Source organism: Lissotriton helveticus, chromosome 1_1 (genome assembly GCF_964261635.1).
Source record: "Lissotriton helveticus chromosome 1_1, aLisHel1.1, whole genome shotgun sequence".
Lineage (NCBI taxonomy): Eukaryota > Metazoa > Chordata > Amphibia > Caudata > Salamandridae > Lissotriton > Lissotriton helveticus.
In genome coordinates this window covers 1108258473-1108279755 of record NC_136057.1, presented here as the reverse complement: position 1 = coordinate 1108279755, position 21283 = coordinate 1108258473, and the positions used below count along the sequence as shown (strand labels likewise).

Sequence of the window (21283 nt, the reverse complement as noted above, 5' to 3'; positions counted from 1 at the left end):
TTCGGATCGACGCCCTTGGCCGATTTTGGCTCGACTCTCTTGACCGACTTTGACTCTGCGCCTTTGCCCGACTTTGGCTCGGCGCCCTTGGTCGACTTCCCCGGGTCGACGGCCTTCTTCGGTTTCGGCTGCCCCGACGCGACCGAAGACGAGGAGGCGGCCAGAGGGACAGACGTCTTTTGTTTCGACGGCGTCTCCATAGGTTTAGTTTTCGTCGACACCGAAGGTTTTGGTTTTGTTTTCACCAAGGTAGGCTCCGCAGAAGTGTCCGTAGCCGGGCCCGTAGGCGAGGCCGTGGATTGGGGTGGAAGGTCTTGGGTAAGGCCGTGTGGCGATCCCTCGACCTGAGCCTTAGTAATTGTTCGCTCGGGGCTTAGCTCTTCACATGAGCTATCTCCGGTGGCCCCGTAGGCCTCATTGTCGTCTCCTACCTCGTCGACGACTTCTTCCTCGACCACTTCGACGTCCGCGTCGTATTCGTAGTCGATCTCCTCCGGCGGAGGGGAAATCTGCATATGAACTTCTTGTTCGTCTGCTTCTTCTCTGTCGAAGATGTCCACCGGTGCCGAGGCCGATCGCCGGGCCTCCTGGCGCGCCACGCGCCGAAGTCGAATCGTTTTCTTCGATCGAAACCTGGAACAAGCCATACAGCTGGCTTCATTGTGGTCCGGCGACAGGCACTTGTTGCACACGGGGTGGATGTCGATGTGTGGGTACTTAGATCCGCACACGGGACATTTCTTGAACGGACTCCGTTCCATGATGTGTCGTCGAAAGTCTTGCTGCGTCGACTGGGCCTCGAGCACCGAAGAGTCACGCGACTCCTCTGGACATCCGACTCGGGAACTGAGTCGGAACTGAGCTGGGCACCGACCGCAAAACAATACCGACGGTATAGGAAAAAGGCCTTCAGGCCTTAAGAATAGTCTATTTCGATTCCGAACTGGAGATGTCGAATATACATCCGAACCCAATGGCGGAAAAAAACAATCTGGGGATGGAGTCGATGCCCATGCGCACTGTAGTCCAGGGGAGGAGCCACCTATCTCGTGATACTTCGAAGACTCTTCCAGGACAACAATGTGCAATCATCCGGACCCAACACTAGGCGGCGATCTAGGCTATAGATATGAATTCAGCAGCCCACATGCCTCGAACATGACCTTTCGTCCTTTGAACCCCCCACGTCATCTAGTGGTACCACTATGGTATATTCCCTAGCCCACGTCATCTAGTGGTACCACTATGGTATATTCCCTAGCATTACTCAACTGCCGCTCCCTCCCCAAACATGCAACTGAACTAAGCATGTTATTAGAAGAAAGATGCCCCGATGTTCTTTTCTTAACAGAAACTTGGACGAATGCCTCCTCCGATCCAGATGTGGTCAAGGCTGTACCCCCAAATTATGCCATTTTGAGACAGGATCGAGACAAGGGCTAGGGCGGGGCAATTATTTATAAAAATACCTACTGTTGTAGATTAACCAGCTGCGCTATCTCCGATTGTGATAGTTTTATGTTTTCTATCAAGTTTTCACACACTTTTACTCTATCAGGGATTCTTTTATGTCGTCCCCTAGGAGAACACGCCAACTTTTGTAATGATCTTCCTAATATTTCTATTAATCATGCAAGCTCCACTCCCAATTTCTCTATTTTGGGGGATTTTAACATCCATCTTGATTAACCCGACGCCCCTGCCTCCCAAAGTCTTATGGCAGGATTAGACGAGCTCCAACTGAGACAAATCGTCACTGGACCTACCCACAGAGCAGGTCATCTGTTAGACCATTTTTTCACCAACCGTGACAATATCAGCCTGAGGGAGTCCACTGTGGTTCCTTGATCAGATCATGTTCTCCTGGCTTTCTCTTGGTCCCCCCAGGATCTGGTACTTCCGGCTATAAGAACAAAAAAACTGAGTCGTGTCTGGCCTAAGTTGCCATTGGAGGAATGGGTTACGAACCTTAGTCGGGCCGTTCCAGCTATTAGCATCAATCCTATAATGGCAAATGCATCTTATGATAACTGGCTGGAATCCTCTTTGGACCTTACTCTCCCGAAAACAGAATTCTGTCACCGCATTGGCGTCAATAAAAAAGCATGGTACACCCCGGAATTAAAAACACTTAAGCAATCCTGCAAACAGTTAGAAAGGAAGTGGAGGAAGGACTTCTCAGAAGTTGGCAAAAGTAGTTATAGAGCAGCCCTTTGATCCTACAAAAATAAAATAAAAACTACACAATCCAGTTATTATCTAGACAAGATTACCTCTGCCTCTAATTCCCAAAGGGAATTTTTTTAATGTTTAAATCTCTGGTTTCTCCTCCAGGTCCTCTTATAGGACCCTCACAGAATCGGTGTGATGCGCTAGCAACCTTTTTTGCTGCGAAGGTTTCCAACATATACTCGCGGTTTCATCAGGTGGAACCCACAGCACCCCTTGGCCCCCCGGTAGGATTGGTGAGATTGGAGGAATTCACTCCCCTTGCCCTACCCACTCTCCAGCGTTTGCTGGGGAACCTTAAACCTGGATCACCGGCTGATGCTGCCCCTCCGACTATTCTTAAGAAAGCCTCGGAAACTGTCTCTCCAGTTTTGCGAGACGTAATTAACTGCTCCCTGGCAGCGGGGCTGGTACCACCTTCCTGGAAACAGACACGAGTGAAGGCACTCCTAAAGAAACCCAATCTAGATCCAGAAGACTGGGCTAACTATCGACCCATCTCCTTGTTACCTGGTATAGGTAAATTCGCCGAAAAGCATGTTAACACCCTATTATCTTCCTTTCTGGAAATCAATAATGCCCTACATCCCACTCAGACAGGTTTTAGATGTAAACAAGGCACGGAGACGGCTCTCATTGCCGTAGTCGAAGAGGTGAGGAAAATAGTGGATACCGGAAGCTGCGCCGCTATTATTTTATTGGACTTAAGCGCGGCTTTCGATACCGTCAATCACTCGATAATGATGCAGAGGCTGAGTGACGTTGTGGTATCAGGGTTGGCCTTAAACTGGCTCCAGTCCTTTTTCACAGACAGAACTTTTGCTGTCTTTGAGGAGGAGGCAATCTCGAAGTAGATTCCCCTGCAGTACGGCGTCCCCCAGGGATCCTCTTTAAGTCCTACCATGTTTAACATCTACATGAAGCCATTAGTTCAGATGGTTCTTCCCTGGGGGGTTCAGTTGGTCACCTACGCCGACGATACCCAGCTGGTAGTCGCCCTTTCCAGACATGACACCTCTGGCTCTAACCTCTCCGCATGCCTTGGTAAAGTCCTTGAATAGATGGATGGATGCATCATTTTTGAAGCTTAATGGTTCAAAGACCGAAATAATGATGCTGGGGCATATGGCACCCAACAATTTAGATCCTTGGTGGCCGAGCTGTCTTGGGTTGCCTCCCCCCCCAAGAAGCAAATCAAGAGTTTGGGTGTCTGGTTGGACCCCAACCTTAATTTCCGGATACATGCACGCAAGGTTGCGGCAACCTGCTATGGTCTTACTAGACTTCTTAGAAAGATTTTAAATCTTCTCCCTTTTGTAGCCAGGCGTTTGTTGGTCCAATCACTCATCTTGTCACGTCTTGACTACGCAAATGCAGTGTATCTGGGTGCTCCTTTGGGAACTATCAAAGTTTGCAAACAGTACAAAACTGTGCTGCTCGCCTGCTTATGGATGTGCCTAAACTTAGCTCGGACAAATCTGCATTACATCAGCTGCACTGGCTTCCAGTGCAGCAAGGGATTCGGTTCAAAGCTATGTGCACTGTCCATAAATCCATCTCTGATTCTGGGCCTGCCTTGCTGCAACCCATGTTCCAGCCCCACCATATTCCACGGACCCTCAGATCAAACCATAAGAAGCTGTTAATTACCAGGATTAAAAGGACTAGGATGGGTGGCCGTCGTTTCTTCCTTCACGCTGCAAAATTTTGGAATCAGCTATCCTGATGCCATCCGACGGGAATCTAACTATCTCACATTTGGGAAACAGCTTAAAACCTTCTTGTTTCCTTGAGCTGGAGGAATGACTATGGACTTAATGCGCTGGGATGCCTAAGGGTAGCCATGCGCTATACAAATGCGTAATCATTCATTCATCAGTACTGCAACAGAACCCTATTTTCTCACAGGCAACAGTATAGAATATAGGGGTTTCACTTATTTTATTGTACCCCACACGTATTAGGTTGCTGTCACACAGAGAATATGGCCAAACATTACTGTGTTTCAACCACAGCCTGTACAGTAACATTCTATTTTACATAGATCCAATTGAACAGTCAAAAGCTCACTTAGAGCACAAATGTACATTTGTTTCAAGTCTTATTTCATGCAAGACAACTACTCCAAGATGAGATTACGTTAAAGAGTCTTGCATAATACAATTAAAGTCAAACATAATGCAATTAAGCATCATTTTGAAGACATCTACGTATGTTTTTGCCTTGAGCACAATGTCCATGGTGAAGCAAATCGTAGTATCAATAACAAACTGCATCTTTAGTTTGTGTCCTGAGAAAACAAAAGGTATAAAACAGTGCAAATTACGCAATACAAATTCATAGAATTCATGCTTTGTAGGAAATTATTCTGGTCATATGTGACTCCAAACACCTATAAGTAGGTGACATCGGGGCGTGGCTTGGTCGCAGAGCAGAATGGCTGCCTGAAACCGCAGCTCTGCCGATCGAGCTCATAAATCCGTAATTTATAGATGTATCTGGCGTTTTGACTCTGACCTCTTGACCCCAGCAGTGCTCACGGGACACCAGGGCTGCCTGGCGAAATCCTGGGCTGGTGGGTAAAGCCACCGCAGAGATAGAGCCGGACCGCTGTGAGCCGCGGAGGGCCCGACGTGCTACGGAAAGCCGGAGACTGGCGTGAGCTTCAGCCCGACAGAGAGACCCACTGAAGAGGGGTGAGCTCCTGCTCTGCTGGACCCTGCAGCCGCGGACCTCGAGACTACACTCCGTCATCGGAAGAAAACACTCACTCGGGAGGTGGAGCGGCCGCCGAGGACAGCAGCTGGGCGAATGGACACGGGGGCGCGAGGCGGAATCCGAGGGAAGCCACGCACTGGTCGCGAGAGGAACATTGGACGACGTGCGATAAGAAGCGGAGCCCGTGTGACAGGGGCGCTAAGAAGGTGCGATCTGTGAGCGGGCAATATCCGCAGCGTGCAGGGGACATTGCAAACTTACATTACTGGGACACTCCTGTCTACCCCACAGCCTCGTGGATCGGGCTCGCTCTTGTGAATAGGCAGAGCGGGCTGCCATTTTGATTGGAATTGCTGGCGCTGCTAATGGCTCAGCGAGAAAAACTGTAAACCCATACAACAGGTACATTAGGTCTGGGGCGTGTGGAGCATTCTGTCGCGCTTCGGCCCCCTGCGAGACGGTCATGCTGAGTGGTATAGCGTGGTGCGACCTCATCTGGCGCCCGTAATAGCTGGTCTCTAGCCTCCATCTTGTTTTGAATCCCGGCCGCTGCAACGGAGGGCGCAGGACGCACAGAGTGCCGCATGCACCTTTAAAGGCGCGTTGGTGGGCTGAATTGCGGTGAATGGAGAAGCGGGACCGCGCTCGCAAATAGAACACGTGTGGCGCGGATATAGCCTCGCGGACCGTGGTACTCGGCGGGTCCCATTGCGAGGTTCTGAAAACGCCTGGTGTGGTGTGCTCTGTGGATTGGCGAGACAACAGTTGTGCGTTGTAGTGGATTCGGCACACACGCATTAGGATCATAACAGGACATCACCATGGGCAAGCCGGACACGAGGCAGCCCAGGATCACTTTTGACAAGGCCCAACAGAAGACGACTGGTCAGGGCCAACATTAAGATGACGCCTCTGGGGAGGACCGGAGCGGTTCTCAAACAGTTGACATAAAATCAATGCTCCAAGAGCTGAAAACAAGCTTGCAAGGCATAGACCCCAAAATGGACGCGCTAGCGGCACGCATGGACGGCATCACGAACAGAATGGATAAACAAGAGGGGAGAGTGGGAGTGCTGGTAACACGAGTGACCGAAACTGAGGAAAGCCAAACAGATCAGGACAAAAAAGTGCGAGGCATGGACAAAGTTCTGGCCCTGATACAGCAAAAAAAATTAGGATTTGGAAGCGCGCTCAAGGCGCAACAACGTCCGCATCACGGGCGTGGCGGAATCGACAGATATTGCAAATATGGAACAGTATGTTGAACAGATGTTGAAAGATCTTTTTGGGACCGGACTGTCGTAGATGTTCCTCATAGAAAGAGCGCACAGGACTCTGGGGCCCAAGCCCAAACCGGGTGCGCCGCCTAGGCCCATTATTGCGCGCGTCCTCAACTATAGAGACCGGGATACAGTACTCCGCATGGCAAGGGACATGTCAGACTTGCAGTATAAGGGCAACAAAATCGCTTTGTACCCGGATTTCACCCTACAAGTTCAGGCGGCTCGTAGAGAATTTGTGCCAGCGAAAAAGATTTTCCAACAAACAGGGACAAAATATTCGCTGATATACCCTGCAAAGCTTAGGGTACAAGGCCCGGGAAGACCGACCTTCTTTGTGGATGCGAAAGCGGCTCTGCAATACGCGAAACAGCTGGCCAAAGATCAAAAGACCCAGACGCACCCGGAGGCACAAGACTCGATGGACAGGTTAAGTGATGTTGAATGATTGATGTGCCTTAGATACAGGCTGTGTAATGTTTCTGCTATGCCTTAGCCAAGCTGTGGCCTGGTTCAAACTGGGAATGTTTTGGGGCACGTGCTGGTGGTGGACGATGCTTATGAATACGCACAATTGTGGGGGAGGGGGGTCTTTGAGCTGAAACGTCTAAGCCAGCGCTCGATCACCCTGTCAAAAGTACGGGGATAGTGGGAGGCCAACCTGCGTACCCCAGGGGATGATTCCCGCTACCTGGACACTGAGAATGACTGTGTATAGTTCTCGTTATTGGGGGGGTGAAAGGGGGACTGATTGCACAACCTTATTGTGGGGTTGGAGCGGGTGGGGACATTGGGGATCCGGGGTTTGGGAGTTCGGACTTTACTGGTTTGTTTGAAGGCGATATGTTGAGAGTAGTAGCTGGCTTCACAGAACAGAGAACTGAGAGATGTGGCACGCGTAGTCAGCACTACATACATGCTTGGTATTATGGATGGTTGAATGCGACTGGGACCGCTGAGCAATTGCATGATGGCACCCTTTCCTTGTGGACGGGGAATTATGGGAAACTTTGCAGCTTTGGCTGGATGATGGAATCCTTTCTCTCGATACCCATGCAGACGTGAAACTAATACACTGCCTAACCTGGAATGTGCGGGGCATGAATGACAAACGTAAAGCCAGATTGGTACAGGCCTTTTTACTCAGGAAGGAGATAGACATATGCCTTTTACAGGAAACCCATCTGACTGCAAGCGCCATGCAATTACTTAAACACCATAGATGGGGGGAAATAGTGCACGCTCCATACTCTACTTGAGAGGGGTTGCGATACTCATTAGAAGAGGTTTACAATGGAAAACACACGAGATAGTCAGAGACACTGAAGGCAGATTCCTATTAGTGACTGGGACGCTGTATGGAATGAGAGTTGTACTGGTGAATGTTTATGGCCCGAATGACGATAACCCTGATTTTTACCGTGATTTATGGCACAAGATACAGGCCTGTGGCCCGGCTGCGACTCTATGGGGGGGGGGTGATTATAATGTTGTGTTGTCAGACACCCTGGACAGACAAGGGTCAGCTAGAGAACATCACCCCAGGGCGGCAAAGGCACTAGGAGATATTATCAGGGATGCGGAACTGATAGATTCCTGGAGGGCGTTACACCCCGGGGAACGCGCAGGTACATGTATAACAGCGCATAGGGCTGCTTGGTCTAGGCTTGACTACTGGCTCTTATCTAGAGACATACACACGTCAGTGATGGAAGTAACACCTTGCCTAGGTCGCTGTATAACCATGCCCCGGTCTACGTGACACTGGCCATACCGCCACAATATGTACAGCCATTCAGTTGGAGATTCCCCTCTCGCGCATTGCAGGACCAGGTATTTAAGCAAAAACAGAGAGAAACTGGAAGAGTACTTTGAACTGAATGAGGGCACAGTGGAATCACCGGGCACGCTGTGGGAGGCTTGCAAGGTGGTTACGAGAGGCAACTGCATGTCGCTAAAAACGGGAGTGCTACGGTCTATACGTGGTTCCCTGAGAAAACTCGAGACAGAATTAGCTAAGTTGGAGTCCGCACTGCTTGAGACACCAACAGATGGCACACGTTCAGAATTTAGGTCTAAACTCACTCAGTATCAAGAGGAGGCGGAAAGGGAAGTGCTGTTTCTGAATAAGGAGGGGCAGGCCAGACGCTATGGCGAGGGCGAACGCGCAGGGCACACGCTGGCGAACATGCTGCGAACACCTAGGGGGGTGGACTATATACTGGAGCTTAAAGGGACAGAAGGGGATCTGCTTAGAGAACCCCCAGACATATTAGACTGCATGAAGGAATAATACAGGAATTTATATACCTCCAGAGTGACGCCAGATCAAGTTATAAATGACTATTTGGATACTATAGCCTTAGCGTGGTTCAATGACGGGGCCAGGCAATACATGGACTTACCATTCACACAAGAGGACATACGTGTGATCATAGCTGGCTTGCCGCTGGGGAAGGCGCCAGGCCCAGATGGGTTGACGGCGGCTTTTCATAAAGAATATTGCACAAGATGTTTGAGGAGGCGTTGGAATCGGGTATACTTCCGCAGTCGCTCGGCGAAGCAATGATAATTACGCTGCTAAAGCCTGATAAAGACCCCACTAGTCCGGACTCGTATCGCCCACTCTTTAATAAATTTAGATGCCAAGATCTATGCGAAACTAATTGCAGATCGACTTAAATATATGATGCCCCAGATAGCGCTGTCTGATCAATCAGGGTTCGTATTGGGCAGGTCCACCTCGCACAATCTGAGAGTCCTATTTGGGCTCCTCCATTACCTGGATCCTAGGGTGCAGGCCACAGCCGCATTGTTAGATGCGACTAAGGCTTTTGACTCTCTTGAGTGGAAATTCCTTCTGACACCGTTTACCCGAATGGGATTCAGCCCGTTGTTTGCACAGAGGATTGGCATACTTTACAATAGACCGACTGCTCGAATACGGGTGAATGGACAGGTCTCCGATCCTATTGACATCACAAGAGGAACTAGACAGGGATGCCCTCTGTCACCGTTACTCTTCGCTATTGCGACAGAACCATTGGCGGCACGCATGAGGCAACACCATACCCAGCGTAGCATTGGTTTCACGTCAAGAGGTCTGCTAATATCCATGTATGCCGACGACGTCACTATCTACATGATGAACCAGGCAGAACATTTTTATCCATTGATGAGGGAAATAGTGCGATACAGTGGACTCACTGGTATAGACGTCAATTGGTCGAAATCAGTAATGCTGCCGCTGACAGATGGTACACGTAAATGCCCTACGGAATTCCCCATAGACTGGGCTGAAGGCGAGGTCAAATACTTGGGCATAAAGATAAGCCGATCTTTGCAGGAGTTGTGGCTGTCTAACTTCGGAGTGGCCATGGAGTGGCTAGAAAATAAAGTTAAAAAATGGAAACAACTGCCATTGTCGTCGACAGGACGTATAGCTATTACCAAGATGGTAGTTGTGCCCAAATTTCTATATTTATTCGTAAATATCCCCTTGCCGCTAACAATGGCATTCTTCCGTCGACTTAGATCTGCTATTATTGAACTAGTTTGGGCGGGTAGGCAACCCAGAGTTACCTGGAACCTCCTTACGCTCCCATATCCCCAGGGAGGGCTGGCAGCCCCGGACTTTGAGCTGTATGCTTATAGTGCACAGGCCCAATACATACATTACTGGCAACACCCGACCCCTTACCAGCCTCACGTGGCAATAGAGACAGATGTAGCAGCACCTTGCCCCCTGAAGACAGCCGAATACCAGAGATCTAAAAGGCCACACGAAGATATAGACACAGTGGAGATGGTGCGCTGGGCCTGGTCGAACATTACGAAGCGAGCGGGCGTAACGGCAGTGTATGCTCCAAGCATGCCGCTTGAGGGTAACCCATTGCTGGGTCCACTGACAGACGCGGCGGTAGCGCGGAGAGCGAGTGGGTGTGGCCTTCGGCTTGCAGGTGACCTATACCCAGATGACACTTTTCTCACACTACAAACTATGAGTGCATCTGAGCAGCCGACAGCCTCGGAGCTGCTGCTGTACTATCAATTAAGGGCGGCGTGTAAACACAGATACCCTATGTTCCCTGAGGCTCCACCGACGTTGGCGGCTTTGGAGGACATACTATCCAATAACTCCCCACGTAAATTAATAACACGCATATATAGGAACACACAGAATAAAACGCCGGTTGCACATGTTGATTCTAGATTGCAGTGGGAGGAGGAAGCTGGAATTACTATCACGGAGAAACAGTGGACGTTCTGCTGTACTCAACTAGAAAACCTCTTGCCTAACTATAGGTTGCGGTTGATACACTTTAATTACCTACACAGGACATACCGCACACCCAGAAAGCTTTTCAAAATGGGATTGCAGGCTGATGCGACTTGCTGGAGATGTGGAGAGAGGGAGGCCACATTTTACCATCGGACATGGGTCTGCGGACCGATAAGCAGGTATTGGGTGCAGGTTTTCCACAAAATTAAGGCAGATAGTGGGAATGACGCTAGCCCCAGATCCGATGGTGGCCATGCTGGGTTTTGTAATGGATGTGCCCACTGCGTCCCGGAGGCTGGTGGCTCTTCTCTTGCTGCTAGCCAAAAGGCAAATAGCGATTCACTGGAAACAGAAAGCTCCGCCAACAATATCCTGCTGGGTGGGTTCGGCGGTGTACTGGAAGGACCAGTTGACTGATTACTGGGAAACAATGCCACAGCGTTCAAGGCCACATGATATATGGCAACCTCTGGTGGAATGGCTGGCAGGGGCTGTAGAAGATGAGTGACTGAGATCGCGAGTGATAGCTAAAATGTGACGAAGCGGAGTTTGAAATGGGCTACGTCGGTTGGCCGCAGCGTGGTGTAGAAATAACTGTCCCGCGAGGAGGGGTGCTTGGACAGGTGGATGTAGCGTCTTGGCGAGAAAAAGTAAAGAGGTGATTCGTCTGCGGGAGGGGAGTGGCTGAAGTGGCATGTATGTGAAGCTAAACCTTGAGACCAAACTTGGGAAATCGACACCAGAACACTTGTTCTGGTACCTGACTGCTGTTCTATGACAATCGCCTACATTTGTTCTGTTGGTTCTTAGGTTACGTATAAAAATTGGACATTATGCGCAAGTGTACAGAACTAACATGCACTAGCGGTTTGTCGCTATGTAACAACGCTGCCTGCCTCCGGGTTGTTGGCTGAATAGCGGTGTACACCTTGAAGAACATAATAAAGGTTTTTGAAAACTTAAAAAAAAAAAAAAAAAGTAGGTGACATCGCTCAGTTAAAGGAATTATGAAAACAGTCTACTAACCCGCACTGGCATCCGATACAGCTCTGGAAATAGCACTGCTTGAGATGGCGCGATTTCTATTCATAATTTCTTCAAACTCTGCTTCACTCAAAGGATTTCGGATGACATCTATTTCTCTAAAATAAAACAAAAATCTTGTAAATTGATAATCAAATAGGGTTAATAGAGGCAGACCAAAGTGTTAGGAAAAAAGGTGGTATGCAAGAAAAACATGCAAAACTAGCATAAATTATCGAAAACCTATTGTTTAAAAAGTTAATTTAACCAACTATGCACTGTATTTGGAAATTTTGAATACAAGTGAAAGCTCAAAAGGTAAACTAAATTAAATATGTTGCGTTTCAGTTCCTCTTGCAGACATTTCACCTCAGTTTCCTTGAGGGTGCCGATGATTGTGCCCTTCAGAAACATCTCGTGAGCCCTGGCTCATACATTGTGTGTTTGTAACCTTAAGAGCACAAGGGCATTTGTCACCCTCCGCCCAGGGAAATTGGAAGGCGTAAAAATGGGTGACTAAAAAAACTGGAGATATATCCACGCAGAACCATTTTACATGTGTTCGCATAACTAATCTGATATTTTGTATGAACAAGTAACTCAGTCAATGACGCAATGCAGATATGGTAACAGCAGTCGCTAAGGCACACTTCTAATGCTTTTCAATGCCTGTAAATACAGAGAGCTGTAAAACGACAGGCAATTCGGAAAATGCTCTCAATCTGCAGGAAGTTTCTCAAATCTGCAAGGAATTAAGAAATCTGCTTCTCTACAAAAATGTGTACCACATTTATAGACATTTCTGGTTTGTGCTGAACTGGTTGAAAACCAAAGTATGAGCACAATATGACATAAGAGTCAGATGGATGCATCAATAGATTTATAGATTAATATTTGGTATACAGCAAAGTGCTGTGTAGCACCCTGCGACACAATGGCCACATCCTGGTTTTTAAGTTAGTTGAAAAAAAAAATGGGCTTCAACTGAAGATGCATCTCTAGTGAGAGATCCTAACAGGACTGCCAGAAATCTGCAATAATCAACTTTTTGGTGTCATCTTATTAGTCACTTTATATATGGCTTTTACGTGATCAGCTCTTCATACAACTAAGTCCCTGAATTCTCTAATGCAGCCAGGGTGGTCACCCATGAACCTGGAACAGGTATCCAGCTGCAAAAAAAAATAAATATATATATATAAACGTGAGCAGCCTGTTACTTTTCCACGCTCCTTGTTTGAGTGGAGGGAGGCGGGTATTATTTCCGGTATAGTGAGAGGTTAGCGCTCTAGTGGCTACCCCCTCTATAAAACCGGATACCAACCACGACGCGCCGAAGGTGCGCCAAAGGCAAGCACATCTGCGCCGGTCTACGCCCAGGAGTCGCCAGGAGCCAGAAACCCTGGTCCTTTTCCTACCCTACCGAGACTGATATACTCCGCCAAAGAGATGGTAGAGATGAGATCTACCCCTTGCCTTGCTGGTAGGGTGGACTCTTGACCCTCCTATGAGGGTCCTTTTTCTTGTCTGACCTGCCGTTTCCAAGGCACTACTGACAAGAAAATACTTAGTAACCATGCTATGGCCAACATATCACCTTGTGCCCCCTCAGCTAATATGTGCAAACCCCCTTCCAACCCGCAGCAGGAGTGGAAAAGCCTATTGTGTAATGTGAGATCCCTCCCCAAGCACTCTGCCAAGGTTTGGGATCTCTTTTCCTCGGTGCAGCCTGACTTTGGGTTCTTAACCGAAACGTGGTTGAAGCCCCATTCGGTCCCCTCCATAGCCCTTGCTTTGCCGGAGGGATATAGATTTGTACGCATGGATAAACAGAACAAAATGGGAGGTAGAATTGCCATTGCGCATAGAAATAGCATTATGACAACTGAGCTGGAACAACACAGTGACCCGACTATGGAAGCAATGGTTTTTCGTATAGACTTCTCGCCCCATATGAGCTGGAAGGGGGGCCTGGTATACCGACCTCCTGTTCCGTTAAATGGCTTCCCTCTTCAACTCACCGAACTAATCACTCCACATGTAATTGTGAGTAGATATTTTTGCTGCTGGCCGATTTTAATATACATAGTGAGTGCGGTTCTAATGTGGAGACAGGGTCACTTGTGATGGAGTTAGCTACTCTAGGGCTGACCAAGCTTAATGAAGGCCCCACACATATAGCTGGTCACACCCTGGATATTGTTTTCTCCAATTCCCCTAATGTCTCCTGCAACCCCCCCCCCCCCCAGTTTCTGTCTTGGTCTGATCATGCATCAATTGAATTTTGTATTCAGGCGCCTAGGAAGAGAACCCACACCACTCACGATACCCCTATTTTTTTCCAGACAGTGGAAGAGAGTTACGCCAGTGGGCTTTTTTTTTTTGTAGAGTTTTACATAGCGCGAACTAGACCCGAACCGAATCAGGTATCGGAGCACTTTACATAGCACCAGTTACGTTACATGAGGACGGACACACAATCATTTTAGGCACGGGGAGATTAAGTGATTTGCCCAGAATCACAGGAGGTTTTGGCGTCGTTACCGAGACTCGAACCCAGATCCCCAGGTCCGAGGTCGAGCGCCTTAGCCGTTAGGCCAACTCCTCTCCCTTTAAACACTTTTTTGAAGAGCCACGGATATCAGAATCAGATAACATCGAAGAGGCCCTAGCCAAGTATAATTTGGCAGTCTTTAGTGCTGTGGACCAGTTAGCCCCTCTGAAACCCTTCCCTAGTACCCTTAAGCATCCCCAGAATGCCTGGTATTCCCCACAACTTCGGGCCCAGAAACGAATCTGTAGGAAGTATGAAAAACGGTGGTGCCTTACTCATGAGGAGGAAGATAAGCATCGGTTTTATACAGCTTTGGCCAATTACCATGGCAAAATCAGGGCAGCACGTAAGGCTCACATAGCTCTACAATTAGATCAGGCTAATAATGACCCCAAGGTGCTATACCGCATTCTACAGTCCTTCACTAAACCTAAAGCAGGTGAGAATCCAATGGCCCCTACACAAAAATTGTGCGATGACCTTAGCACCTTCTTCACACAAAAAATTGAGACGATCTATGACAAAATAGTCCAATTAGGGGAGCAGCCGTCCTCCATTATGATCTCCAAAGTTCCCGGGCAGACAGTTACTCAATTGTTGGGAAGCTTTCCCTTAGTGACGCAGGCGGAGGTAGAATCACTGATGCGCTTAGTCAAATCAGGATCCTCCCTGGATCACATACCGGCAAAAACTACCACCTCTCTTGCCTGTCGCCCGTACCCCTCCACTGCACATCTCCTCAATCTCTCCCTGTGAGGAGGCTTGGTCTCTTTGGAATGGAAAGCAGCACAGGTTATGCCTATCGGAAAGAACACCAAGGCCCCGCTAACTGAGTTCTCCAATCTCTGTCCTATCTCATTCCTTCCTTTCCTGGGCAAGCTATTGGAGAAACACAAACACACATATCTCTAGCCATGTCGAACAGATGGGTAGTCTTGAACGATCTCAATCAGGCTTACGCCCTAAATACAGCACAGAATCTATCTGCCCTACTAGCGGTCATCAACAACATCAGGATGACCCTAGATAGAGGCCGCGTTGGACACATGTGAGAAAGTGGCTCTATATATATCCTAAACAAAGATATGGTACAGGGTGTATAGAGTTCACAAACCCCAGAGGTATATCAGAGGTTAAAGCCAGGTGTGACCTTACTCTCTAAAGTGGTAGCTTGGTCGAGCAGTAAGGCAGAACCAGAGGACAGTGTAAAGCATTAGTTGTACACACTCAGTCAGCAAAAGATTTCACACACTCAAAGACTGAACTCCAGGCCAATTGTTTCTATATCGAAGATATAGTTGTTTTATTTTTAGAACCAACAGGTATCAAAAATATACTGTTCTCAATATGAGAGGTCTCAGATGAGTACTTTGCAGAAAGGCACGAAATTTTGTAAACACAATAGGGAAGGAAAACAGGCCCTGGGTACCTGGTTGGCAGGAGCCCAGGGCACACTCATTCAAAGCACATTGGCAGTTCAGCAAAGAGTGGGGGCATACCAATGCAAGAAAGATGGCACTTTCTCCCCCCCACCCCCAAACGAAAGGTGATAAGACTAACCTTGCCCCAGGGAGTCTTCATTGTCTAAGTGGAAGAACCTGGAAAGTCCATCTGCTTTGGCATGGACAGTCCCTGGTCGGTGTTCCACTTCAAAGTCCATTCCCTGTAGGGAGATGGACCATCTCAGTAGTTTTAGATTTTCCCCATTCATCTGCATTAGCCATCTGAGAGGTCTGTGGTCAGTTTGAACCAGGAAGTGAGTTCCAAACAGGTAGGGCCTCAACTTCTTCAGGGACAAAACCAAAGCAAAGGCCTCCCTCTCAATGGCACTCCAACGCTGCTCTCTGGAGAGTAGCCTCCTGTTTATAAAAGCAACAGGTTGGTCTTGGCCTTCCTCATTGACCTGGGATAGGACTGCTCCTATCCCCAGCTCCGAGGAATCAGTCCGCACTATGAACTGCTTGGAGTAGTCCGGTGCTTTTAGAATGGGTGCTCAGCACATTGCTTCTTTCAGGGTGCCAAAGCCTTTTGGCAGCTAACAGTCCAGTTTACTTTCTTGGGCATTTTCTTGGAGGGGGTTCTGTGAGGGGGGGCACAATGGACCCATATCCCTTCACACACTTCCTGTAGTATCCAGTCATTTTCTTGGAGGGGAGTTCTGTGAGGGGGGTCACAATGGACCCATATCCCTTCACAAACTTCCTGTAGTATCCAGTCAAGCCAAGGAATACCCTGACTTGGGTCTGGGTTGTTGGAGCTGCCCAGTCCAGGATATTCTGGATCTTGGGCTGTAAGGGTTGGACCTGGCCTCCACCAACAAGGTGGCCCAAGTACACCACAGTGCCCTGCCCTATCTGGCATTTGGATGCCTTGATAGTCAGTCCTTGTAGAACCTTCCCAAGGTGGATCAGGTGATCCTGCCAGGTGAAGCTAAAGACAGCAATATCATCAAGATAAGCTGCACTAAAGGATTCCAATCCAGTCACTCCGGAAGGTGTCAGGGGCATGCTTTAACCCAAAAGGCATTATAGTAAACTGATAGTGCCCATCAGGGGTGGAGAATGCTGTTTTCTCTTTGGCTCCGGGGGCCATGCCAATCTGCCAGTACCCTGCAGTTAAGTCGAGGTACTGAGGAATTTGGCTGCCCCTAACTTGTCTATCAACTCATCTGCTCTGGGAATGGGGTGAGCATCGGTCTCATGACAGAGTTGAGCCCTCTATAGTCCACACATAACCTCATCTCTCTCTTTCCACCCTGTTGATGAGGCTTGGGGACCAGAACCACTGGGCTAGCCCAGGGACTCTTAGAGGGTTCAATCACCCCTAGCTCCAGCATCTTGCTGATTTCAGCTCTGATGCTTTCCTTGACTTGGTCTGATTGTCGATAAGATTTTGTTTTTGACAGGGTTACTGTCACCAGTGTCCCCATCATGGGTACACCAGCTGGTCAGACCAGGGGTCAAGGAAAATAGACTAGCAAATTGTTGCGAGTCTTGCTTGCAGTCAGTCTGCTGTTGGGTAGAGAGTGTGTCTGAAAAGACCACTCCATCCACTGACCCATCTTTTGGGTTGGAAGAGAGGAGATCAGGGAGAGGTTAACTCTCTGCTTCCTGTTCCTCATCAGTCACAATCAGCATGGTGAGGTCGGCCCTGTCATTGTAGAGTTTAAGGCGGTTTACATGGATAACCCTTTTGGGTGTCCTGCTGGTAACCCAGGTCCACTAAGTAAGTGACCTCACTCTTTTCCTCCAGGATAGGGTAAGGGCCACTCCATCTGTCATGGAGAGCCCGTGGTGCCACTAGCTCCAAAACCCACACCTGCTGTCCAGGTTGAAATTCAACCATGGCAGCTTTTTGGTCATACGAGTGCTTCTGCAGCTCCTGGCTGGCCTCAAGATTCTTGGATGCTTTTTCCATATACTCAGCCATTCTGGACCTTAGGCCAAGCACATAGTCCACAATGTCTTGCTTGGGTTCTTGGAAAGGCCTCTCCCAACCCTCTTTCACAAGACACAGTGGTCCCCTTACAAGATGACCAAACAGAAGTTCAAAGGGTGAAAACCCAACTCCTTTCTGTGGTACTTCCCTATAAGCGAAATGCAGGCATGGCAACAGGACATCCCATCTCCTTTTGAGTTTGTCAGGGAGTCCCATGATCATACCTATATTAGTTTGTGGGTGGTACAGGGTAGAAAACGTGTACTGCACACCACACTCCTTCCACATGTGTTTTAGGTAAGCAGACATGAAGTTGGAACCTCTGTCTGAAACCACCTCCTTAGGAAACCCTTCTCTGGTGAAGACACTCAGGAGGGCCTTGGCTACTGCAAGAGCTGTAGTAACCCTAAGGGGAATTGCTTCAGGGTGCCTAGTAGCATGATCCACTACTACTAGAATGAATTTGTTCCCTGAGGTTGTTGGAGGTTCAAGTGGATCCACAATGGCCTTGGCTACTGCAGGAGCTGTAGTAACCCTAAGGGGAATTGCTTCAGGGTACCTAGTAGCATGATCCACTACTACTAGAATGAATTTGTTCCCTGAGGCTGTTGGAGGTTCAAGTGGATCCACAATGTCCACGCCTACCCTTTCAAAGGGTACCCCGACCACTGGCAGTGGTATCAGGGGGGGCCTTTGGGTGGTCAGCTGTCTTGCCACTGGCCAGACAGGTAACATATGAGCTCACAAACCTATTCCAACTTTTGGTGCATCTGGGGCCAGTAGAAGTGGCTAACTAGCCTTTCCCACGTTTTGTTCTGTCCCAGATGTCCAGCTAGGGGGATGTCATGAGCTAAAGTTAGGAGGAACTCCCTGTACTTCTGTGGCACTACCACCCACTACCACCCTCCTGGGAGGTTGTCATTTACGAACTCCACAGCACCATAATGGCTTCACTGAAGACTGACAAGTTTGGTACCAAACTTCTCAGCACATTAAACCCGCACTGATGCCAGTGTGGGATTTAATGTAAAATCCACGAGAGGGCTTCTTAGAGATGCCCTCCAAAAATCCGAACCTACAATCCACGTCTGGGCTGAGTGGCTGCAGAGGCTGCCACACAGCAGACATGTTGCTGGACCCCTGGGTGGAGAGCCCCCGCTCTCCTGGGTCTGCAACAAGGCACATCCTGGGCGAGGTGCTCTGTCTCCTCCCCCAGGGTGGACAGGGGGAAGCTTCAAAGGCATACCGCCTCTTAGAGCTTCTCCACACCATTTGCTGTACCCAGCAACCTACCCCCACTCTGGCGGGAAAAACTACGTCAGGAAGGGAGGGGGTGCCAACCTGTGCCAACTCCACCCCTCAGGTGGAGGAGACTAGGTGAAGCCCGACCCCGGATGGGGAGTCCTGCCCAATCCTAGCTAGGCTCCTGCCCCCCTCCCACAGGAGAGGAGCAGGCTAGGGGGTGTACTCACCCCAGGACAGGGACCCATTGGTCCCTGCCCTTCCCCTACCTGTAACTCCCCTAAATTTAGTATTTAGGGGCTCCCTGAACCATCCTTCCTCAGATCCCGATACCAGCAAGAAAAAAAGAAGATCAAGAAGAAGACCCGCCACGCAGCTGCTAACAACAGGACAACAACAACTGACTTGGCCCCAGCCCTACCGGCCTGTTGATCCTGGAACCTGCTCCTGCCTAATCCCGGCGACCTCCGCGGACAGCAACCTTGGGACACCCAGGGGACCTGCCTGCCTTCACCCTCTCGAAGATTGGGACTCCTATCAGCAGAGGCTCTGCTGCAACAACCCACCTGGTGCCTACCAGGAAGTTTGGGACCAGCCAACTCTGCACCAGCCGAGCCCGGGGGAGGCCAACCCGAACCAAGACCACGAGGACGTCCCACCGACGACTAGGACCCGAAATCCAGTACCCAAAGACCCTCCTCGACGAACCAGCCGACGCCTGCCGACTCAGAACCAGGGGCCACCCCAACCGCCACCAGCCGAGGGTAACCTTCTCCGACCCCTAAAGACACCCCTGCACCTGGCGCCCCGCGCCCCCCTGTGCCTCCCCTTGGGGTACCTACCTGTGCTACAAGATCCCAACTTACCTCTCAAGTGCTGGTCGCCCCTGGAGAGTCACCGTCCCCGAGCCTGCAGCCTTTGTTCCTTTGTCAACATCCTCATTGGATAACATTGAGCGCCTGACGGCTCAAAAGCACCCTGCACCCAGCCGCCCGAGTGCCACTGGCTGTGACCTCTCTGTCCTAATCTACTTCCCCCCTCCCCCCTTGCCCTGAGCAAGTGACCAGGAGCCCAGCTCCCACAGCCGCGTGGCCTGCTAGCCAGCCGCCACCGACCGAAGGCCCCCTGCCTCTCATTGACTAACATTGGGCCTAACTACCTCTGCACTCGGCCGCCCCTGTGCCGCTGAGGGTGTACTAACTGTACCTACCTGATCCTGGGGGACCCCTGAGTCTGTGCCCAGAACCTTACCTTCACCAACCAAGTACTCACCTGGAGGCCGGTAATTCACTTACCTGCCATTGGATAACATTGACCCATTTTGACTCGAAAATTTTCTAAGTGAAAGTTTTGAAAACTGAAAATATTCCTATAAAATCAGCCAAAGTCCGAATTCGAAAATGCTCACCTGTGATCAGGAGAGAAGGCAGTAGGAGTAGTTTCTTACCTGTAACTCCAGTTCTGTAGTAGGGGTATCTCTGTTATAGTCATAATTAGGCTGTGGGGTTTTAGGTTTAAACCTATAATAACTGATAAAACCCCACTGAAAGAGAAATAGCCCCCACCAGTGAAAACATGTAAACACTGAAAAAACACCTGCACAACCACAAACTAAATGCCATTCAAAGAAAGGGAAAAGGGAGTGAAAGAGTCATTTTTTTTCCTGAGGGGGCCAATACAATGTAGCTTTGTTATACAAGCTAGCAGTAAAAGACTGGACTAACAATATTCTGCTTGAGTTTTGATGTTTAGGGATGCCACTAAAATATTGTTTCTTGTTCATTTTGCTTGTTTCAGTTTTTGTGGTCTTTGGTCTAAAGATAAAGGGTTTAGAAGCATTTTTACGTCTCGTTTAATTATTTTATAAACTGTTGAGCATCTGGAAATATTAAAATCCTATTTCATATTTGGGCTGCGTTTGATTCTTTCACTGATAGGTAAAATGGCTGGTTTCATAAGAATCTTTCCTAATGTGTCATCACATTTACCCACAGAGAATGGGTAAAAACCCTTAAGGCATCAGCCCACAGTTTATTGTGGGTCAGTATAGATAGTAGGTGAATTGCCAACACCTCAGGCTTTAAACATTCAATGCAAGGTATAGTGACAAGTATATGTATAAAGAACGCAATCACCAAGCATCTGGGATAGTGGTGAAACATGACACTAGACTTCTGGAAAACATGGAACACTATCACTTGGAATGCTCTGCAAAAAAAGGTTCTTTCCAAGTTCAGCAAAGATTGGAGTGATATTGTTTGTATTTGCAGTGATTCAGCTACGTATATGGAAAGGTTGTGTGATGACAGGTCAAAATTGATACCTGAGCTGAACTAATTTCCTGTAGGAGATCCTTGCTACTTGTTAAATAGTATGATGAAAGCATCTTTACATTCTTCAGTTAATGAGGGATGCTGTTTACTTTTTAGTCCATTCTGGAACACTGTTTTCTTATGCACAGGAACTAAAACGCAAATATTTATCATTTCTTGCTTTGTGTGACATCAAAGAAAGAGT

General features: G+C 48.8%; 1 protein-coding gene across 6 annotated transcripts in view; it reads right to left on the bottom strand.

Moving 5' to 3' along the window:
* The window catches only part of CPSF6 (cleavage and polyadenylation specific factor 6), a 435319-nt gene that overhangs the window by 158807 nt on the left and 255229 nt on the right, over positions 1 to 21283 (bottom strand). For all 6 annotated transcript variants that reach the window (XM_078678617.1, XM_078678596.1, XM_078678608.1 and 3 more), the window contains one exon: positions 11536 to 11651. In XM_078678617.1, coding sequence (XP_078534743.1) covers positions 11536 to 11651 — 116 coding nt within the window. The remainder of the gene's footprint in view (positions 1 to 11535; positions 11652 to 21283) is intronic.